We start from the raw sequence: 15,813 nt of genomic DNA on the forward strand, positions 1-15,813 counted from the left end.
CAAATTTGGCCGTGTACTAGATGAAACACAAAATTATTTCACGTATGCAGGTTATTTAAGCATTGTGTGCATGGAATTGTTGCATTGTGATTACTCCATGTAACGGCCACTGAACAGATTATAAACTAAATTTACCACAATTAAACTACAAAGAGGAGAATTTATCAAATTGATGGAATAAAGTGGTGTGTGTTTTTTTAAATTAGGTGATCACGAGTCCCCTAGTCCCAGGAAATCACTCCCTGGGAAAAGCTGAAGTTCCTGTTGGTTAATTTCAGTTATTATGCATATAAACTTATTCACTCACAGTTGCCATCCCCTCTGCAGTACAGTACAAGGTTATCAGAACACAGTAAACTGCAACAATTTTCCAATACAGGTAGACTATCCTTTATCCGAAAACCTCGGGACCAGCCGTGTTTCGGTTTTCAGAGAATTTCGGATTTCGGAAGGTGGGTCGGCGGGGGGTCGTGCGCACGACTTACGATGACGCGCAGCGTAAGTCGTGCGCACGACCCCCCGCCGACTTACGGTCGGGGCCGGCGGGGGTCCATGCGCACGACTTACGTTGACGCTCAGCGTAAGTCGGCGGGGGTCGGGGCGTCATGCGCACAACTTACGCTGAACGAAAAAACCTTCGGTTTTTAGAGGGTTTCGGAAGTTCGGATAAAGGGTAGTCTACCTGTATTGCCTCACCTAAATAAAATACGATAGCTGCTGACTTCACCAACAGTAGCGTAAAGCAAGTTATTTTCAGGTATCGGAAGAATCTGGACAATTCGGACGTAGGTTCAAAGAGCATACCTATAGATCTCTCACCATGACCATCTGATTATGATGAGGTCAGTAAGAACTGTGAGATCAACAGGGACATACAAGATTGCAAGGAAAAAAATAAAATTCTTGCTTACTTTTGATTTTGTGTTAGAGGGGAAAACAGTCCAGTGCAACGCCAGAGAGTCGTTACATTTTAAGCACAGATTTCTGATAGTGGAAAGCAATAACGGAATGGATGCACAAAGGAATCAATGCAGGGAAATGCACAAAGGATTCAATGCAGGATCCCACTGTTGGAATTTAATACATTGACAATTTTAGATTTTATCTCCATTCTCCTGATGGGTTAAAACAGACAACAGCAAGGCTTTATGTAGTATCAAGTGTATAGAAGCAGTCTTAGAGGTATAGTTGGCATTGTGGACACATTTCAACAAAAAAAGGTGGGGTTCTAAATTCCTCAAAAGATCAAGCCAAGTAAAGAATTCAAACTCTGGTCCCAAGTTGACTGCCTAAAATCTTGTTACTACAAGGGCTGTCCTCCGAATATAAAAACGTCTTAGAAACAACTCTTATTTGTCAAAAGAATTGTTTTACAATATACAGATCATTTTGTGAAGGAGCCTTGCTGGATGCAAGCACAGGTCGAATGCTGAAACACCACAGCCCCTCCTCTGATCAGTCCTTGCCACCAATAAGGAGAGCCTTGTGAAACGACTGGTAATTTGTAAACTTTGACCATGGGCATACATGCAGTGGCTTTTGCCCTAATGGACTAGACAATTAGTTTACTGCAAAATTTCTAGTTTCAGATGTCAAACCCAGAAAGTATGGGCTATGTTTCCCTCTATTTGCTATTAGTGGAAAAGTAGTTTAGTATAAAGTGAGGTTCCTGGTTTTAGTCATACTGATTTTGCCACTAACATTATTGAACAGATAAAAATATTTCCTCAGAGTGCATCCATAAAGACACCATTTGTAACAAAATCTAAACAGTGTAAAAAAAAAAGTTTTATTTTTATGACCCAAAAACAATGAAATATACCTGATTATTCTAGCAATGGCTCAGTGCTAGAATTCACAACCTGGAGTAACAAACTTAAGGTCACTATAGAGACCACTCTCATAACCACCCTGGAGGGAGCAGCTTCACATTAGGATGGACCATCATTCTTTGCTTCAGAAGCTCCCCCACGTGTTAAAACAAATGCACCATAGGTCACGCAAGTTACTGTTCCATGAAGAATCCACAGCTTGCAACATCTCTGAAGAGAATTAGGCAGCACCTGACGTGGTTTGGCAGAACATCATGTTCAGTTTGTACCAGTGGAGCCAAAGCCACCTACACCTCGTTCAGTCTCATCCAGGGTCTGCAGAAAGACAAGAGGGTAGAAAAAAAATCATCAAAAAGGAAAAGGTTACATCTTAACCAGAAAATAAAACTGCAATAGGAAAGGTTTGCCGAATACAATTAATCACCTTTAACTCCTCAAGTTCTGGGTAGCAGATGCGTTCACAGATCAGTTGAGCTATTCGATCACCCTTTTTAACTACCAGAATATAAATTTGAAAGGAAAAAAAAAGAAATTAGTATTTTTTCAAAATCCTTCAATACAAATAGACCTGACCATTTGGCTCTCCTGTATGCCCTTCCACTTAATACACAATTAATTAGTTCAAGTCTAACTGAACATTTTATGATGTCTTGTAATGTTTCCATCTGTAGATTAAAAATGAATAGATACCATACGGAGTGCACAAACAAACTTCAAAGCAATTCAAGCTCATTAGAAAACTGAACTACCATCATTAACATTCTTTATGCATTGAAACTTGGAAGTATTTCACAAAAGTCCAAAAAGGTGACCCAGTTCTTCGAAAGTCCTTTTACACTCAAGAAAAAAGAGCAGCAGCCCAGTTAAAAAATGATTTCCACCTACAAAAATATTTACTGCCCTTTTTCCTTTGGGTTAAAACTTATTACTTAACGCCAGAGCTTGACGGTGGGGTACTCATACTGGCACACAAGTGAAAACAAATTCAATGGCTGATGCTTCATTACTTCACAGTAACAAAAAACGGGAGGTATTGATATCTCAAGTGTGGTAGCCAGGCTACCAAATACATAACGGAGCCTGGTCTGACTCGTTTCTGGTAATCATCAATGCAATTGGATGAACCTGCTCCAGCCATCATTTGGTAAGACATTCAACATGAATCCTCGCTCGTTAAAATATGGTGACTCATACTGCAATCAGTTTCAGATGCCAACAGTTCTCTGGTACCAAGTGGCCATTCGTCATCCGTCAGCCTAGACATTCAAATCTGGCAAGCAACTCGGCTATGGAGCGGAGCCCAATTCTCTTCTCACCCTATGCCTAAACACAGACAGACATTCTAACATCTATCACGAGAGACTCCAAGAGCGATTCTTACACCCCCCCCCCCATGGCAAGATATGTTAACATAACTACTGACAATTGAACACCGTCACTGGATTCGGAACAGTCATGTTAAAAGTTGACTAATTATATTGCGTGCGTTACAGTGAGGCTATCAAAATTGATCAGTCATTTTCCCTGCAATTCAAAATTCATTGTGAAATAAACACTTTGATGTGACAAGATAAAATAGGAAAACAAGTACAAGAATAAATGTGTCTAATAACATTTTTTGAATTTCTCACACATTCTGTACTGCAAATATTAAATATTTTCCATACAGGCCTTGCCAAATAAATCAGTGGAGCACTTCGTGTAATTATTAAAAACCTGTCTGAATGGAACTCCCAACTTAGTGGCCACACACTACTGCTCTCCGATCAATGTTCATTATTAGTTGCTATGGAACCAACAGATAGAAAAGAATCCTAGAGTGAAGCGATTTGTGAAATGTGCTGTTTGATATATGGCAACCGAAGCGAAATGAAGGTAGATTCACTGCTTATCTGCCCCTTACCTTCAAAACTTTCCTTGCCAAAGTTGAACAGAATTACACCAACATTTCCTCTGTAGTCTTCATCAATAACACCAGCTGAGAAACAGAAAGGGGACAATTGATTTTACAGGTACTTAACACAATGGCTAAACGTAACATTCATTATGGCCATACAAAATGTACCAGGCACAACGCATACCACTTGAAGACATTCACATGCACAACGAACAATAATGTTTTAAATTCTTTGCATCCTTCCTTTTGGAAAGGGGCAGCTTTAACTTATTAACAGACTGAGCATTTGGACAAATATGAGCTGATCAGAAAAACAGCAAAGGGTAAAGTCATGTCCAATAAACCTAGGTGAATTTTTTTGAAGAGGTAACCAACGTGGCAGATAAGAGAGTGTCTTATGGATGTTATTTATATGGACTTTGAGAAGGCATTTGATAAGGTTCCACATAAGACTTAACAAAAATGAGAGCGTATGAAATTGGAGGTAACTTAATGGCATGGGTAGGAGACAGAGAGTAGGGATAATGGGTATGCACTCAAATTGGCAGGATGCGATTAGTGATATCCCCTAGAGATCTGTACTGGGGCCACAGCCTTTCACTAGATTTATAAATGACTCGGATGAAGGAATAGAAAGTCGCATATTGAAGTTTGTTGACAACATCAAGTTAGATGGCACAGTAAATAGTGTAGATGGGAGCAGAGTTGCAAAAGGAAATTGACAGATTAAGTGAGTGGGCCAAACTGTAGATGTTGTTTAATTTAGGAAAATGTGAGGTCATCCACTTTGAACCCAAGAAAGACAGATCAGAGTACAGTAAACTCTTATCCGGCACCTATGGGACCAGGATGGTGCCAGTTGATGAAAAATTCTGGATAACAGAGAGGTATACCTACCACGGCAATGTCTAGCACAAACAAAAATAAAAAACCAAGAAATGTACTGTATAATTGGGTACTCACCTACAGAATGTTCAGTTAAATGTATGGTAGAATTGGCAAGATTACCGGTTATTGAGGTGTTATTTTGTATCGAGATATATCTATTTTGCCAGTTATTAAAGTATTCCAGATGATAAAGTGCCATTTAAACAAGAGTTTACTGTATATTTTAAAAATTGAGAAGCTAGGAACTGCTTCTAGTTGTGTGGAGGAGCAGAGAAATTTAAGTGTTCAAGTGCAGAAATCACTAAAAGCTACTGGACAGGTACAAAAAAATGTTAAAAGGCAAATGGAACTGGCTTTTATCTTAAGGCAGGAATACAAAGGGTGCAAGTTATGTTACAGCTGTAGAGCTCTGGTTAGACCCCATCTGGAGCACTGCATTCAGTTCTAGGCACCGTACCACAGGAAGGATATATTGGCCTTGGAGGGGGTGCAGCGCAGATTCACCAGAATAATACCGAGTTAAATAAGAAAAGAAATAGGAGCAGGAGTAGGCCACATGGCCCCTTGAGCCTGCCCCGCAGGTCATCTACCTCAACTCCGCTTTCCCGCCCCATATCCTTTAGTGTCCAGAAATCTATCAATCTGTCTTGAATATACTTAACGACAGAGCATCCACAGCCCTCTGAGTAAAGAGATTTCTCCTCATCTCAGTCCTAAATGGCTGATCCCTTATCCGGAAACCATGACCTCTAGTTCTACTCTCCAGCCAGGAGCAACATCCTCACAGTATCTACCCTGTCAAGCCCGCTTAAGAATTTTATACATTTCAATGAGGTCACCTCTCATTCTTCTAAACTTCAGAGAATCTCCTCAGGTTGCATAGACTAGGCTTGTATTCCCTTGAATATAGATTATGGGGTGATCTAATTGAGGTGTTTAAGATGATGAAAGGATTTGATAGGGTAGATAAACTACTTCCCCTGGTGGGAGAGTCCAGAGCAAGGGGGCATCACCTTAAAATTAGAGCCAGGCCAGTCAGGGGTGATGACAGAAAGCACTTCACACAAAGGGCAGAAGTCTGGAACTCTCACCCCAAAATGTTGTTGAGGCTGGAGGTCAACTGAAAATTTCAAAACAGATGTGATGCGGAACCAAGGTGAATAAATGGATTGAAGACACAGATCAGGTTATGATGCAATTGAATAGAACAGACTCGAGGGGTTGAATGGCCTACTCCTCTTCCTATGTTCAATTCAACTTTATTAAACTGCTCTCTCACCCCGAAAGTAAAAGTCACCATCGTCAGGCAACAGGTGTGCACCTCAAGGTTTTTTTTTTTTTAATTCAATTTCAGGGCGTGCGCGCATCACTGGCAAGGCCAGCATTTATTGCTCATCCCTAGTTGCCCTAGAGAAGATGGTGGTGGGCCGCCTTCTTGAACCGCTGCAGACTGTGTGGTGAAAGCGCTCGCATAATACTGTTCGGTAGAGAGTTCCAGGCGTTTGACCCAGCAACAATAAAGCAACTGCGATATATGTTTAAGTTCAACTGCTTGGAAATTTCTACTCGACATTTAAATTTGATGGAGAAAATATAATTCTGAAGCACTGTAGCTCCACCATCTGGCTGGAAGTAGAACAACATTAGATTCCACAGCAACCATTTTCCAAATGAATTCATGCCAGAAAGGAGAAGCTGGTGTTAATGTGACACAACAGACAAGAAACAGGTAGAGTTGTTTAGAATCATACAGCACAGGAGGCAGCAATTCGGCCCATTGTACTTGCTCTTAGAAAGAGCTATCCAATTAAACCCACGCCCCATCTCTTTCCCTGTAGCCCCATAAAAAAATTTCCTTCATGTATTTATCCAATTCCCTTTTGAAAGTTATTGCTTCCACCACCCTTTCAGGCAATGGATTCCAGATCATAAGTCGCTGTGCAAAATAAAATTCTCATTTCACCTCTGGTTCTTTTGCTAATCACCTTAAATCTGCGTCCTCTGGTTAGCAACCCTTCAGCCACTGGAAACGGTTTCTCCTGATTTACTCCATCAAAACCATTCATGATTTTGAACACCTCTTAACCTTCTCTGCTCTAAGGAGAGCAACCCCAGCTTCTCCACATAACTGAAGTCCCTCATCCCTGGTACCATTCTAGTAAATCTCTTCTGCATCCTCTCTTAAGGCCTTGACATCCTTCCTAAAGTGTGGCACTCAGAATTGAACAATAATCTAGCTGCAGCCTAGCTAGTGTTTTATAAAAGGTTTAGGATCATGTCCTTGCTTTTGTTCCCATATGCTTTTTAACAGCCTTCTCAACTTGTCCTATCACCTTCAAAGATTTGTGTATGTACACCTCCAGGTCCCTGCACCCTCGAAAATTGTACTACAGGTATGTAATTTATATTGCATCTCCTCATTCTTTCTACTAAAATGTATCTGCCCATTTCACCAGTCTGTCTACATCCTCCTGAAGTCTGTTCATAGAATGGTTACAGCACAGGAGGCCATTCGGCCCGTGCCGGCTCTCTGCAAGAGCACTTCAGCTAGTCCCACTCCCCCGCCCTTTCCCCGTAGCCCTGCAAATTTTTTTTCCTTCAGGTACTTATCCAATTCCCTTTTGAATGCCACAATTGAGTCTGCCTCCACCACCCTTTCAGGCCGTGCATTCCAGATCCTAACCACTCGCTGCGAAAAAAAAGTTTTTCGTGTCGTCTTTGGTTCTTTTGCCAATCACTTTAAATCTGTGTCCTCTGGTTCTCGACCCTTCCGCTAATGGGCAGTTTCTCTCTATCTAGACCTATCATGATTTTGAACCTCTATCCGATCTCTTCCCATCTTCTCTGCTCCAAGAACAGCCCCAGCTTCTCTAGACTATCCACATAACTGAAGTTCCTCATCCCTGGAACCACACTCATAAATCTTTTCTGCACCCTCTCTAAGGCCTTCACACCCTTCCTAAAGTGCGGTGCCCAGAATTGGACACAATACTCCAGTTGAGGCTGAACCAGTGTTTTATAAAGGTTCATCATAACTTCCTTGCTTTTGCACTCTATGCCTCTATTTATGAAGCCCAGGATCCCGTATGCTTTTTTAACCGCTTTCTTAACCTGCCCTGCCACTTTCAATGATTTGTGCACATATACCCCCAGGTCTCTCTGTTCCTGCACCTGCTTTAGAATTGTACCCTTTAGTTTATATTGCCTCTCCTCATTCTTCCGACCAAAATATATCACTTTGCACTTTTCTGCATTAAATTTCATCTGCCACGTGTCCACCCCATTTCACCAGCCTGTCTATGTCCCCTTGAAGTCTATCACTACTCGCCTCACTGATCACTATACTTCCAAATTTTGAAATTGTGCCCTGCACACCAAAGTCCAAGTCATTAATATACATCAAGAAAAGCAGTGGTCCTAGTACCGACCACTGGGGAACACCACTGTATACCTTCATCCAGTCTGAAAAACAACCGCTCACCGCTACTCACTGTATCCTGTCACTTAGTCAATTTTGTATCCATGCTGCCACTGTCCCTTTTATTCCATGGGCTTCAACTTTGCTGGCAAGCCTATTATGTGGCATTTTATCAAACGCCTTTTGGAAATCCATGTTATCGCATCAAAAAACTCAATCAAGTTAGTTAAACACGATTTGCCTTTAACAAATCCATGCTGACTTTCCTTAATTAATCGACACTTGTCCAAGTGATTGTTCATTTTGTCCCCCATTATCATTTCTAAAAGATTCCCCACTACCGAGGTTAGACTGACTGGCCTGTAGTTGCTGGGTTTATCCTGCTCATTGTTTACTACATTTCCAAGTTTTGTCTCATCTTCAAACATTGAAATTAAGCCCTGGTCCAGGTCATTAATACATTATCAAAAAGTGCAGTGGTCCTAATACCACCCCCTGGGGAACACCACTGCATACTTTCCTCCAGTCTGAAAAATAGCCGTTCACCACTCCTCTCTGCTTTCTGTCCGAGCCAATTTCGTACCCATGCTGCCACTGTCCCTTTAATCCCATAGCCTTTCATTTTGCTTCCACGTCTATTATGTTATACTATGGCAGAAGCCTTTTGAAAGTCTATATACACAACATTAACTGTACTACCATCATCAACCCTCTCTGTTACTTCAAAAGAACTCAATCAAGTTAGTCAAACAATTGGAGCCTTCGCAATTTACACCCTTATTTCCACTCGGTAACCTCGGCTGCATTCCATCTGGACCGGGTGACTTTTCTACTTTAGAGGACTGCCAACCTTTTATGTACCATTTTTTTAAAATCTATTTTTATCGTATACAATATAGCTCCTACCTCCTCTTTACTGTTACATTAGCAGAATCCTCTTCTCTAGTGAACAGATGGAAAGTACTCATTTAGAAGCACAGCCATGCCCTTTGGTCCCTAATTGGCCCCACCCTTTGACAACCATTTTACAATTTATATGATTATAAAGAGAGACTTTCAGGTTCCTTTTGTGTTAGCTGCTATTCTCATACTCTCTTTGCCTCTCTTATATCATTTAATAATTAGTTTTTAATTATACTGTTTTACAAGATTGGAATATATGATGTAATAGATAACTTTATTTTACTTGTTGGGAATAATGGTTAGCAATAAATACATGAATGTAAACCACATGGCGAAATTAATGAAATAGTGAGCAGCATCTGGCTTTATGCAGGCGTTGTCCTGTTCTGTGGCGTTACCAGTTATTCCTCAGCACCTCTATTGAATTTAATATTTTCAGCTGCAACAATAGAGTCAGTGTGAGTGCAAAGGGCGACAGGAAGCGAGACATCAGAAAGAAAATGAGGGACAAGTCACATGTGACACAGATTAGACAATGTGACGTCTGAAGTTTGAGAAGACAGAAAGCTCCTGCACAGTTAGATAGAATATTAATTATATAAAAAATACACCCACGCACACTTCAAACATCGCAGTCTAATGTTAAATGTCACACTTGGAGTCACTTACAATATAGAAATATTGTCCAGGATCAGAAAATACCAAGCTCTTATGTTACAATAACATTATTTATCCACTGAATTGCTTATTGTATCGTTTAATGACTTCATTAAAGTTTATACCGGAAGTCCCCAGCCTTTCCCAAAAGCCAGGACTTGCGAGTTCTTAACTTTAGCTCAGCTCTGGGCAAAAGTAAGACTGCGCAGTCCAAGCATATGCAGAGCACCTAATCTCTCAGATACACCAGTACCAGTCACCCACAGAGGAATATTTTTTCTTTAGCTTTTGGCAGTTCAAGTTTTTTTCAATTATTTGAAAAAAAGCTAGAACAAATTCCAAAAGCTTGAGGTAAAATTCATTTTTTTTTTTTTTTTTTAAATGCGTGACAAAAAAAGTGAGTGTTTCCGATTACACATCTGTTGTAGCCTGTCATGTTCAATAAACTTTAGAGACAGACACAAATAAGGTGAGAGAGGTGGTGAGGGGCAAAATAGTGCACCTTCACGCAGTGTTACTTCACGTTAAAAAAAAACATTTGAATTGGGGGCTAAGGGTGAGGTAACAGCGCCACCATTGGCAGGAGGGAGTAATTACAACAGCCACTTTCCATTATAAAAATGTGGACATAAAAATTTAGAATGGAAATACATAAAAAGCAAGGACATAATATGACTTTAAATGGAGACTGGATTACATCTGCACACCCTGCTCCAAGTATGCTCCAGCAAGGTGGCTGCAGTAGGACCAGAGTCCCTGCCCTCCAACCCCACTTCACCTGCAGACTACACTTGTTCTTGACTTCATGGTAGATCAACTAGCAATAGTGAAACCTGTAAATTAGGGACACCCAAGGGACTTGCATCAGGTGTCCTTATTTTAAAAATGGTCAATGTATGTACAGTAAACCGGATGAGCCAAATATCCCAGGACTGGCTGTCCTGGATCTCCTGCAGCTTTCCTTCTTCATTTAGCCCTCACCTGGGATCGTGACTAATTCTAGAGCCCTGCCAGTGGAATGAGAGTTCCGTTTATTTTGTTTGTTGGGTTTTCCAGTTCATTCCGGGGTCCTTTTCTATTGAAGGGTGCTCTGATCCTGGGATCTGCTGCATTGGCAGCCTGCACAGGGCAAGGTGGCTGCAGTAGGACTGGAGTGCCTGGGATATCCCAGCCCAATTTGGGGGGGGGGGGAATTACTGTCCTGCAGACCCATGTCTGGGACCCCCACCCTCCGTGTGCTGCCGCTGCTGTAGTTTGAAGTGTTTTTTTTTGGGGGGGGGGGGGCGCTGTTAGCAGCTTATCAGTACCTGACATACTGACAGAGTAGGGTTGCCAACTCTGGTTGGGGGCATTCCTAGAGGTTTGATCACATGATGTTCTGACCACATGAAATCCGATCAGGTGACATCAGATCACACAACTTCCACAAATGTTATTGGATTTACCTTATAAAAAAGGTTGGGTCCTCTGCAGTTCAGAATCTTTGCGGTTTTGCACCAGTAGCTATTTTGTGAGAAGTTCCAAGAACCAGAAGACCACCCGAGCAGGCGGAGAGGGGAAACAGGATGGCAAAAAAAGGTGAAACCATTCTCTCCACCTCTAATCTCTGCCCAGTCTCCCTCTCCACACCCCCCCTCCCGACAGATTCCCAACTGGCAATGCTCAGCTTTGGTGTAATGGAGATCTCTTTACCCAACATCCACAGCAGCAGAGAAACCCCTATATCCCTGTGACAAGAGTTGTGCAAGCATTCAATCCCAGAGATCGAGCGGTTTCTCTGCCGCTGTGCATGCTGGGTAAAGAGTTCACCATTACACAAAAGCCATTTTTGCACCCCCTGCCGTCTCGCACTTACCGCGTGTCCAGTGTTTCACGTTGTAAAGTTGTAACTTGCGAGTGTTGGTGGTTTCAAGGGGCAGTTTGTATCTTGTATAATGCAAGTTATTTGGGACTGTCAGTAAGCATCCATTTGTACAGGTTTCACTGTAAATTAAAAGGTTCTATCTATTCCCCGCCAAGCAACACTTGCTCTTTGTCACAATTAAACTTACCTATTCATTTTAACTCCATGTGACCGAGCCCTCCAAAGTTGCCCTGAAAGGTTAGTGGAGGTGTTGCTTATTTACTGCAAAAATGTGTCTCCAAAATAGGTGGCACCAGCGTCACCCACTTTGGAGCTCCTAAAGTCAGGTTACAAGCTTGATGATACCTCTCTCCATTACCTCATTCCTTCCTCAGGCTGACAGTATATATGTTTATGTCTGTTCATAAATAATTTCCAATGCTGCAGTGCGCAATTGAAGTAAACAGGTACACTTTATTTCAATACTTTATTGCAAATACATTACCTCCAACATCAATGAAGTGTTTTGCTGCCAATCCAGACCTTGGAGCTAGAAGGATTAAAAAATAAAGATGGGAAAATTAATATTTTCTGCAACACTAGTGATAAACAACCCACTACCACACAAATTCTGCACAGCCAACCCAGAATTTGACAAGTAATGTCTTTTTGTAGTAATTATTTCATCATCTCTACATATTCATTAGCTGTACTAACAAATTTTCTGCTGCTGGGACAAATGAATATTAAATGTGGGAGGAATGACAAAGAACATGACTCCAGGATGGTATGTTGCCTCCCTGGTGCAAGGGTCAAGGATGTCTCAGAACGGCTGCAGAACATTTTGGAAGGGGAGGGTGAACAGCCAGTTGTCGTGGTCCATATAGGTACCAACGATATAGGTAAAAAACAGGAAGAGGTCCTAAAAGCTGGAGAGAGAGAGTTAGGAGGTAAATTAAAAAATAGGACCTCAAAAGGTAGTAATCTCAGGATTGCTACCAGTGCCACGTGCTAGTCCGAGTAGAAATAGAAGGATATTTCAGATGAATACGTGGCTGGAGGAATGGTGCAAGGGGGAGGGATTCAAATTCCTGGGACATTGGAACCAGTTCTGGGGGAGGTGGGACCAGTACAAACCAGACGGTTTGCACCTGGGTGGGACTGGGACCGATGTCCTAGGGGGAGTGTTTGCTAGTGCTCTGGGGGAGGGTTTAAACTAAAATGGCAGGGGGTTGGGAACCTGAGCAGGGAGAGGGAAACAAGGATAGAAGCAAAAGACAGGAGGGAGAAAAACAAAAAGGTGGCAGTCAGAGAAATCAAGGGTTTAAAATCAAACATGGCCACAGTAAATAATAATTCTAAAAGGTGTAAGAGTGTTAAAAAAACAATCCTGAAGGCCTTATTACAAACGCTCCTCGCATTAAGACACAAGGTGGATGAATTAGCTGCGCAAATAGAGGTAAAGGATATGATTGGGATTACGGAAACATGGCTCCAGTGTGAGCAAGGCTCGGAACTCAACATCCAGGAGTATTCAATATTCAGGAAAGATAGGCAAAAAGGAAAAGGAGGTGGGGTAGCATTGCTGGTTAAAGAGGGGATTAACACAATTGAAAGGATATTAGCTCTGATGATGTGGAATCGGTATGGGTAGAACTGAGCAATACCAAGGGGCAGAAAACATTAGTGGGAGCAGTATACAGACCTCCAAACAGTGATGCGGAGGTTGGGGATGGCATTAAACAGGAAATTAGAGACGCATGCAATAAGGGCACAGCAGTTATCATGGGTGACTTTAATCTACATATAGATTGGGCCAACCAAATTAGTAACAATACTGTGGAGGAAGAATTCCTGGACTAATATGTCGAGGAACCAACTCAAGATCAGGCCATCTTAGACTGGGTATTATGTAATAAGAAAGGATTAATTAGCAATCTTGTTGTGCGAGGCCCCTTGGGTCGGAGCGATCATAATATGATCGAATTCTTCATTAAGATGGAGAGTGAAGTAGTTGACTCAGAGACTAGGGTCCTGAATTTAAATAAAGGAAACTACGATGGTATGAGGCGCGAGTTGGGTAGGATTGATTGGGAAATGTTACTCAAAGGGTTGACGGTGGATAGGCAATGGCAAACATTCAAAGGTCGCATGGATGAACTACAGAATTTGTTCATCCCTGTTTGGCATAAAAATAAAAACAAAAAAGGTGACTCAACCGTGGCTAACAAGGGAAATTAGGGATAGCATAAGATCCAAGGAGAGGACATATAAATTGGCCAGAAAAAGCAGTAAACCTGAGGATTTGCAGCAGTTTAGGATTCAGCAAAGGAGGACAAGGGGATTAATTAAGAGGGGGGAAATAGTGTATGAGAGTAAGCTCGCAGGGAACATAAAAACTGACTGTAAAAGCTTTTATAGATATGTGTGAAGAGAAAAAGATTGGTGAAGTCAAGCGTAGGTCCCTTGCAGTCAGAATCAGGGGAATTTACAATGGGGAACAAAGAAATGGCAGACCAATTAAATACATACTTTGTGTCCTCCTTTGTGAAGACAGAACCAAATAACCTCCCAGAGATGTCGGGGAACATAGGATCTAATGAGAGGGAGGAACTGAAAGAAATCAGTATTTGTAAGGAAATGGTGTTAGGGAAATTGACGGGATTGAAGGCAAATAAATCCCCAGGGCCTGATAATCTACATCCTAGGGTACTTGAAGTGGCCCTAGAAATAGTAGATGCATTGCTGGTCATCTTCCAAAATTCTATAGACTCTGGAACAGTTCCCATGGATTGGAGGGTAGCTAATGTTACCCCACTATTCAAAAAAAGGTGGTAGAGAGAAAACAGGGAATTATAGACCGGTAAGCCTGACATCGGTAGTGGGGAAAATGCTAGAGTCCATTATAAAAGATGTAATAGCAGAGCACTTGGAAAACAGTGACAGGATCGGACAAAGTCAACATGGATTCACAAAAGGTAAATCGTGCTTGACTAATCTACTGGAACTTTTTGAGGATGTAACTGGTAGAATAGATAAGGGAGAGCCAGTGGATGTGGTGTATTTGGACTTTCAGAAGGCTTTCGATACGATCCCGCATAAGAGATTAGCGTGTAAAGTTAAGGCACATGGGATCGGGGGCAAGGTACTGACTTGGATAAAGAACTGGTTGGCAGACAGGAAGCAAAGAGTTGGAATAAACGGCTCTTTATCCGAGTGGCAGGCAGTGACTAGTGGGGTACCGCAGGGATCGGTCCTAGGATCCCAGCTATTCAATATATATTATCTAGACGAGGGAACTAGATGTAATATCTCCAAGTTTGCAGACGACACAAAGCTGGGTGGGCGTGTGTGCTGTGAGGAGGATGGTGAGAAACTCCAGGATGATTTGAACAGGTTGGGTGATTGGGCAAAAGCATGGCAGATGCAGTATAATGTTGATAAATGCGAGGTTATCCACTTTGGTGGCAAAAACAGGAAGGCAGATTATTATCTGAACGGCAATAGATTGGGAGAAGGGGAAGTGCAACGAGACCTGGGTGTCCTTGTGCACCAGTCGCTGAAGGCAAGCATGCAGGTGCAGCAGGCGGTTAAGAAGGCAAATGGTATGTTGGCCTTCGTAGCGAGAGGGTTTGAGTACAAGAACAAGGATGTCTTGCTGCAGTTGTACAGGGCCTTGGTGAGGCCACACCTTGAGCATTGTGTGCAGTTTTGGTTGCCTTATCTGAGGAAGGATTCCTCTTGCCATGGAGGGAGTGCAGCGAAGATTCACCAGACTGATACCTGGGATGGCAGGAATGACGTATGGAGAGAGATTGGGTTGATTGGGCTTATACTCGCTGGAGTTTAGAAGAATGAGAGGGGATTTCATTGAAACTTATAAAATTCTAACAGGACTAGACAGACTGGATGCAGGAAGGATGTTCCCGATGGCCGGGGAGTCCAGAACCAGGGGTCACAGTCTAAGGATAAGTGGTAAGCCATTTAGGACAGAGATGAGGAGGAATTTCTTCACCCAGAGGAGTGGTGAACCTGTGGAATTCTCTACCACAGAAGGCAGTGGAGGCCAATTCATTAAATATTTTCAAGAAGGAGTTGGATATATTTCTTAAGGCTAAAGGGATCAAGAGATATGGGGAGAAGGCAGGAACAGGGTACTGAATGTGGATGATCAGCCATGATCTCATTGAATGGTGGAGCAGGCTCGAGGGGCCAAATGGCCTACTCCTGCTCCTATCTTCTATGTTAACTTGCACTCAGTCTGCATATGTAAGCACATGCTCAGGTATCTATTCATAAATCATTTTCCTTAGTTTAAACCAAAATCAAATCAGTGTAAGTAACAAAGCAGACAACTTCACCCCCCACCAAGGGC

The 15,813-nt window shown here is 42.1% G+C and overlaps 1 protein-coding gene across 2 annotated transcripts in view; it reads right to left on the minus strand.

Annotated features, from left to right (window-relative positions):
• Positions 1–1,768: 1,768 nt before the first annotated feature.
• The window catches only part of dut (deoxyuridine triphosphatase), a 30,111-nt gene continuing 16,066 nt past the window's right edge, over positions 1,769–15,813 (minus strand). For both annotated transcript variants that reach the window (XM_085972118.1, XM_085972117.1), the window contains 4 exons: positions 11,944–11,988; positions 3,736–3,810; positions 2,257–2,327; positions 1,769–2,147 (listed from right to left, as the gene is read on the minus strand). In XM_085972118.1, the coding sequence (XP_085828244.1) occupies positions 2,091–2,147; positions 2,257–2,327; positions 3,736–3,810; positions 11,944–11,988 (248 nt within the window). In that variant the 3' untranslated portion in view covers positions 1,769–2,090. The remainder of the gene's footprint in view (positions 2,148–2,256; positions 2,328–3,735; positions 3,811–11,943; positions 11,989–15,813) is intronic.

The sequence above is a fragment of the Somniosus microcephalus genome, chromosome 32 (assembly GCF_052327205.1).
Source record: "Somniosus microcephalus isolate GS21.2 chromosome 32, FLI_Smic_1.0, whole genome shotgun sequence".
NCBI lineage: Eukaryota > Metazoa > Chordata > Chondrichthyes > Squaliformes > Somniosidae > Somniosus > Somniosus microcephalus.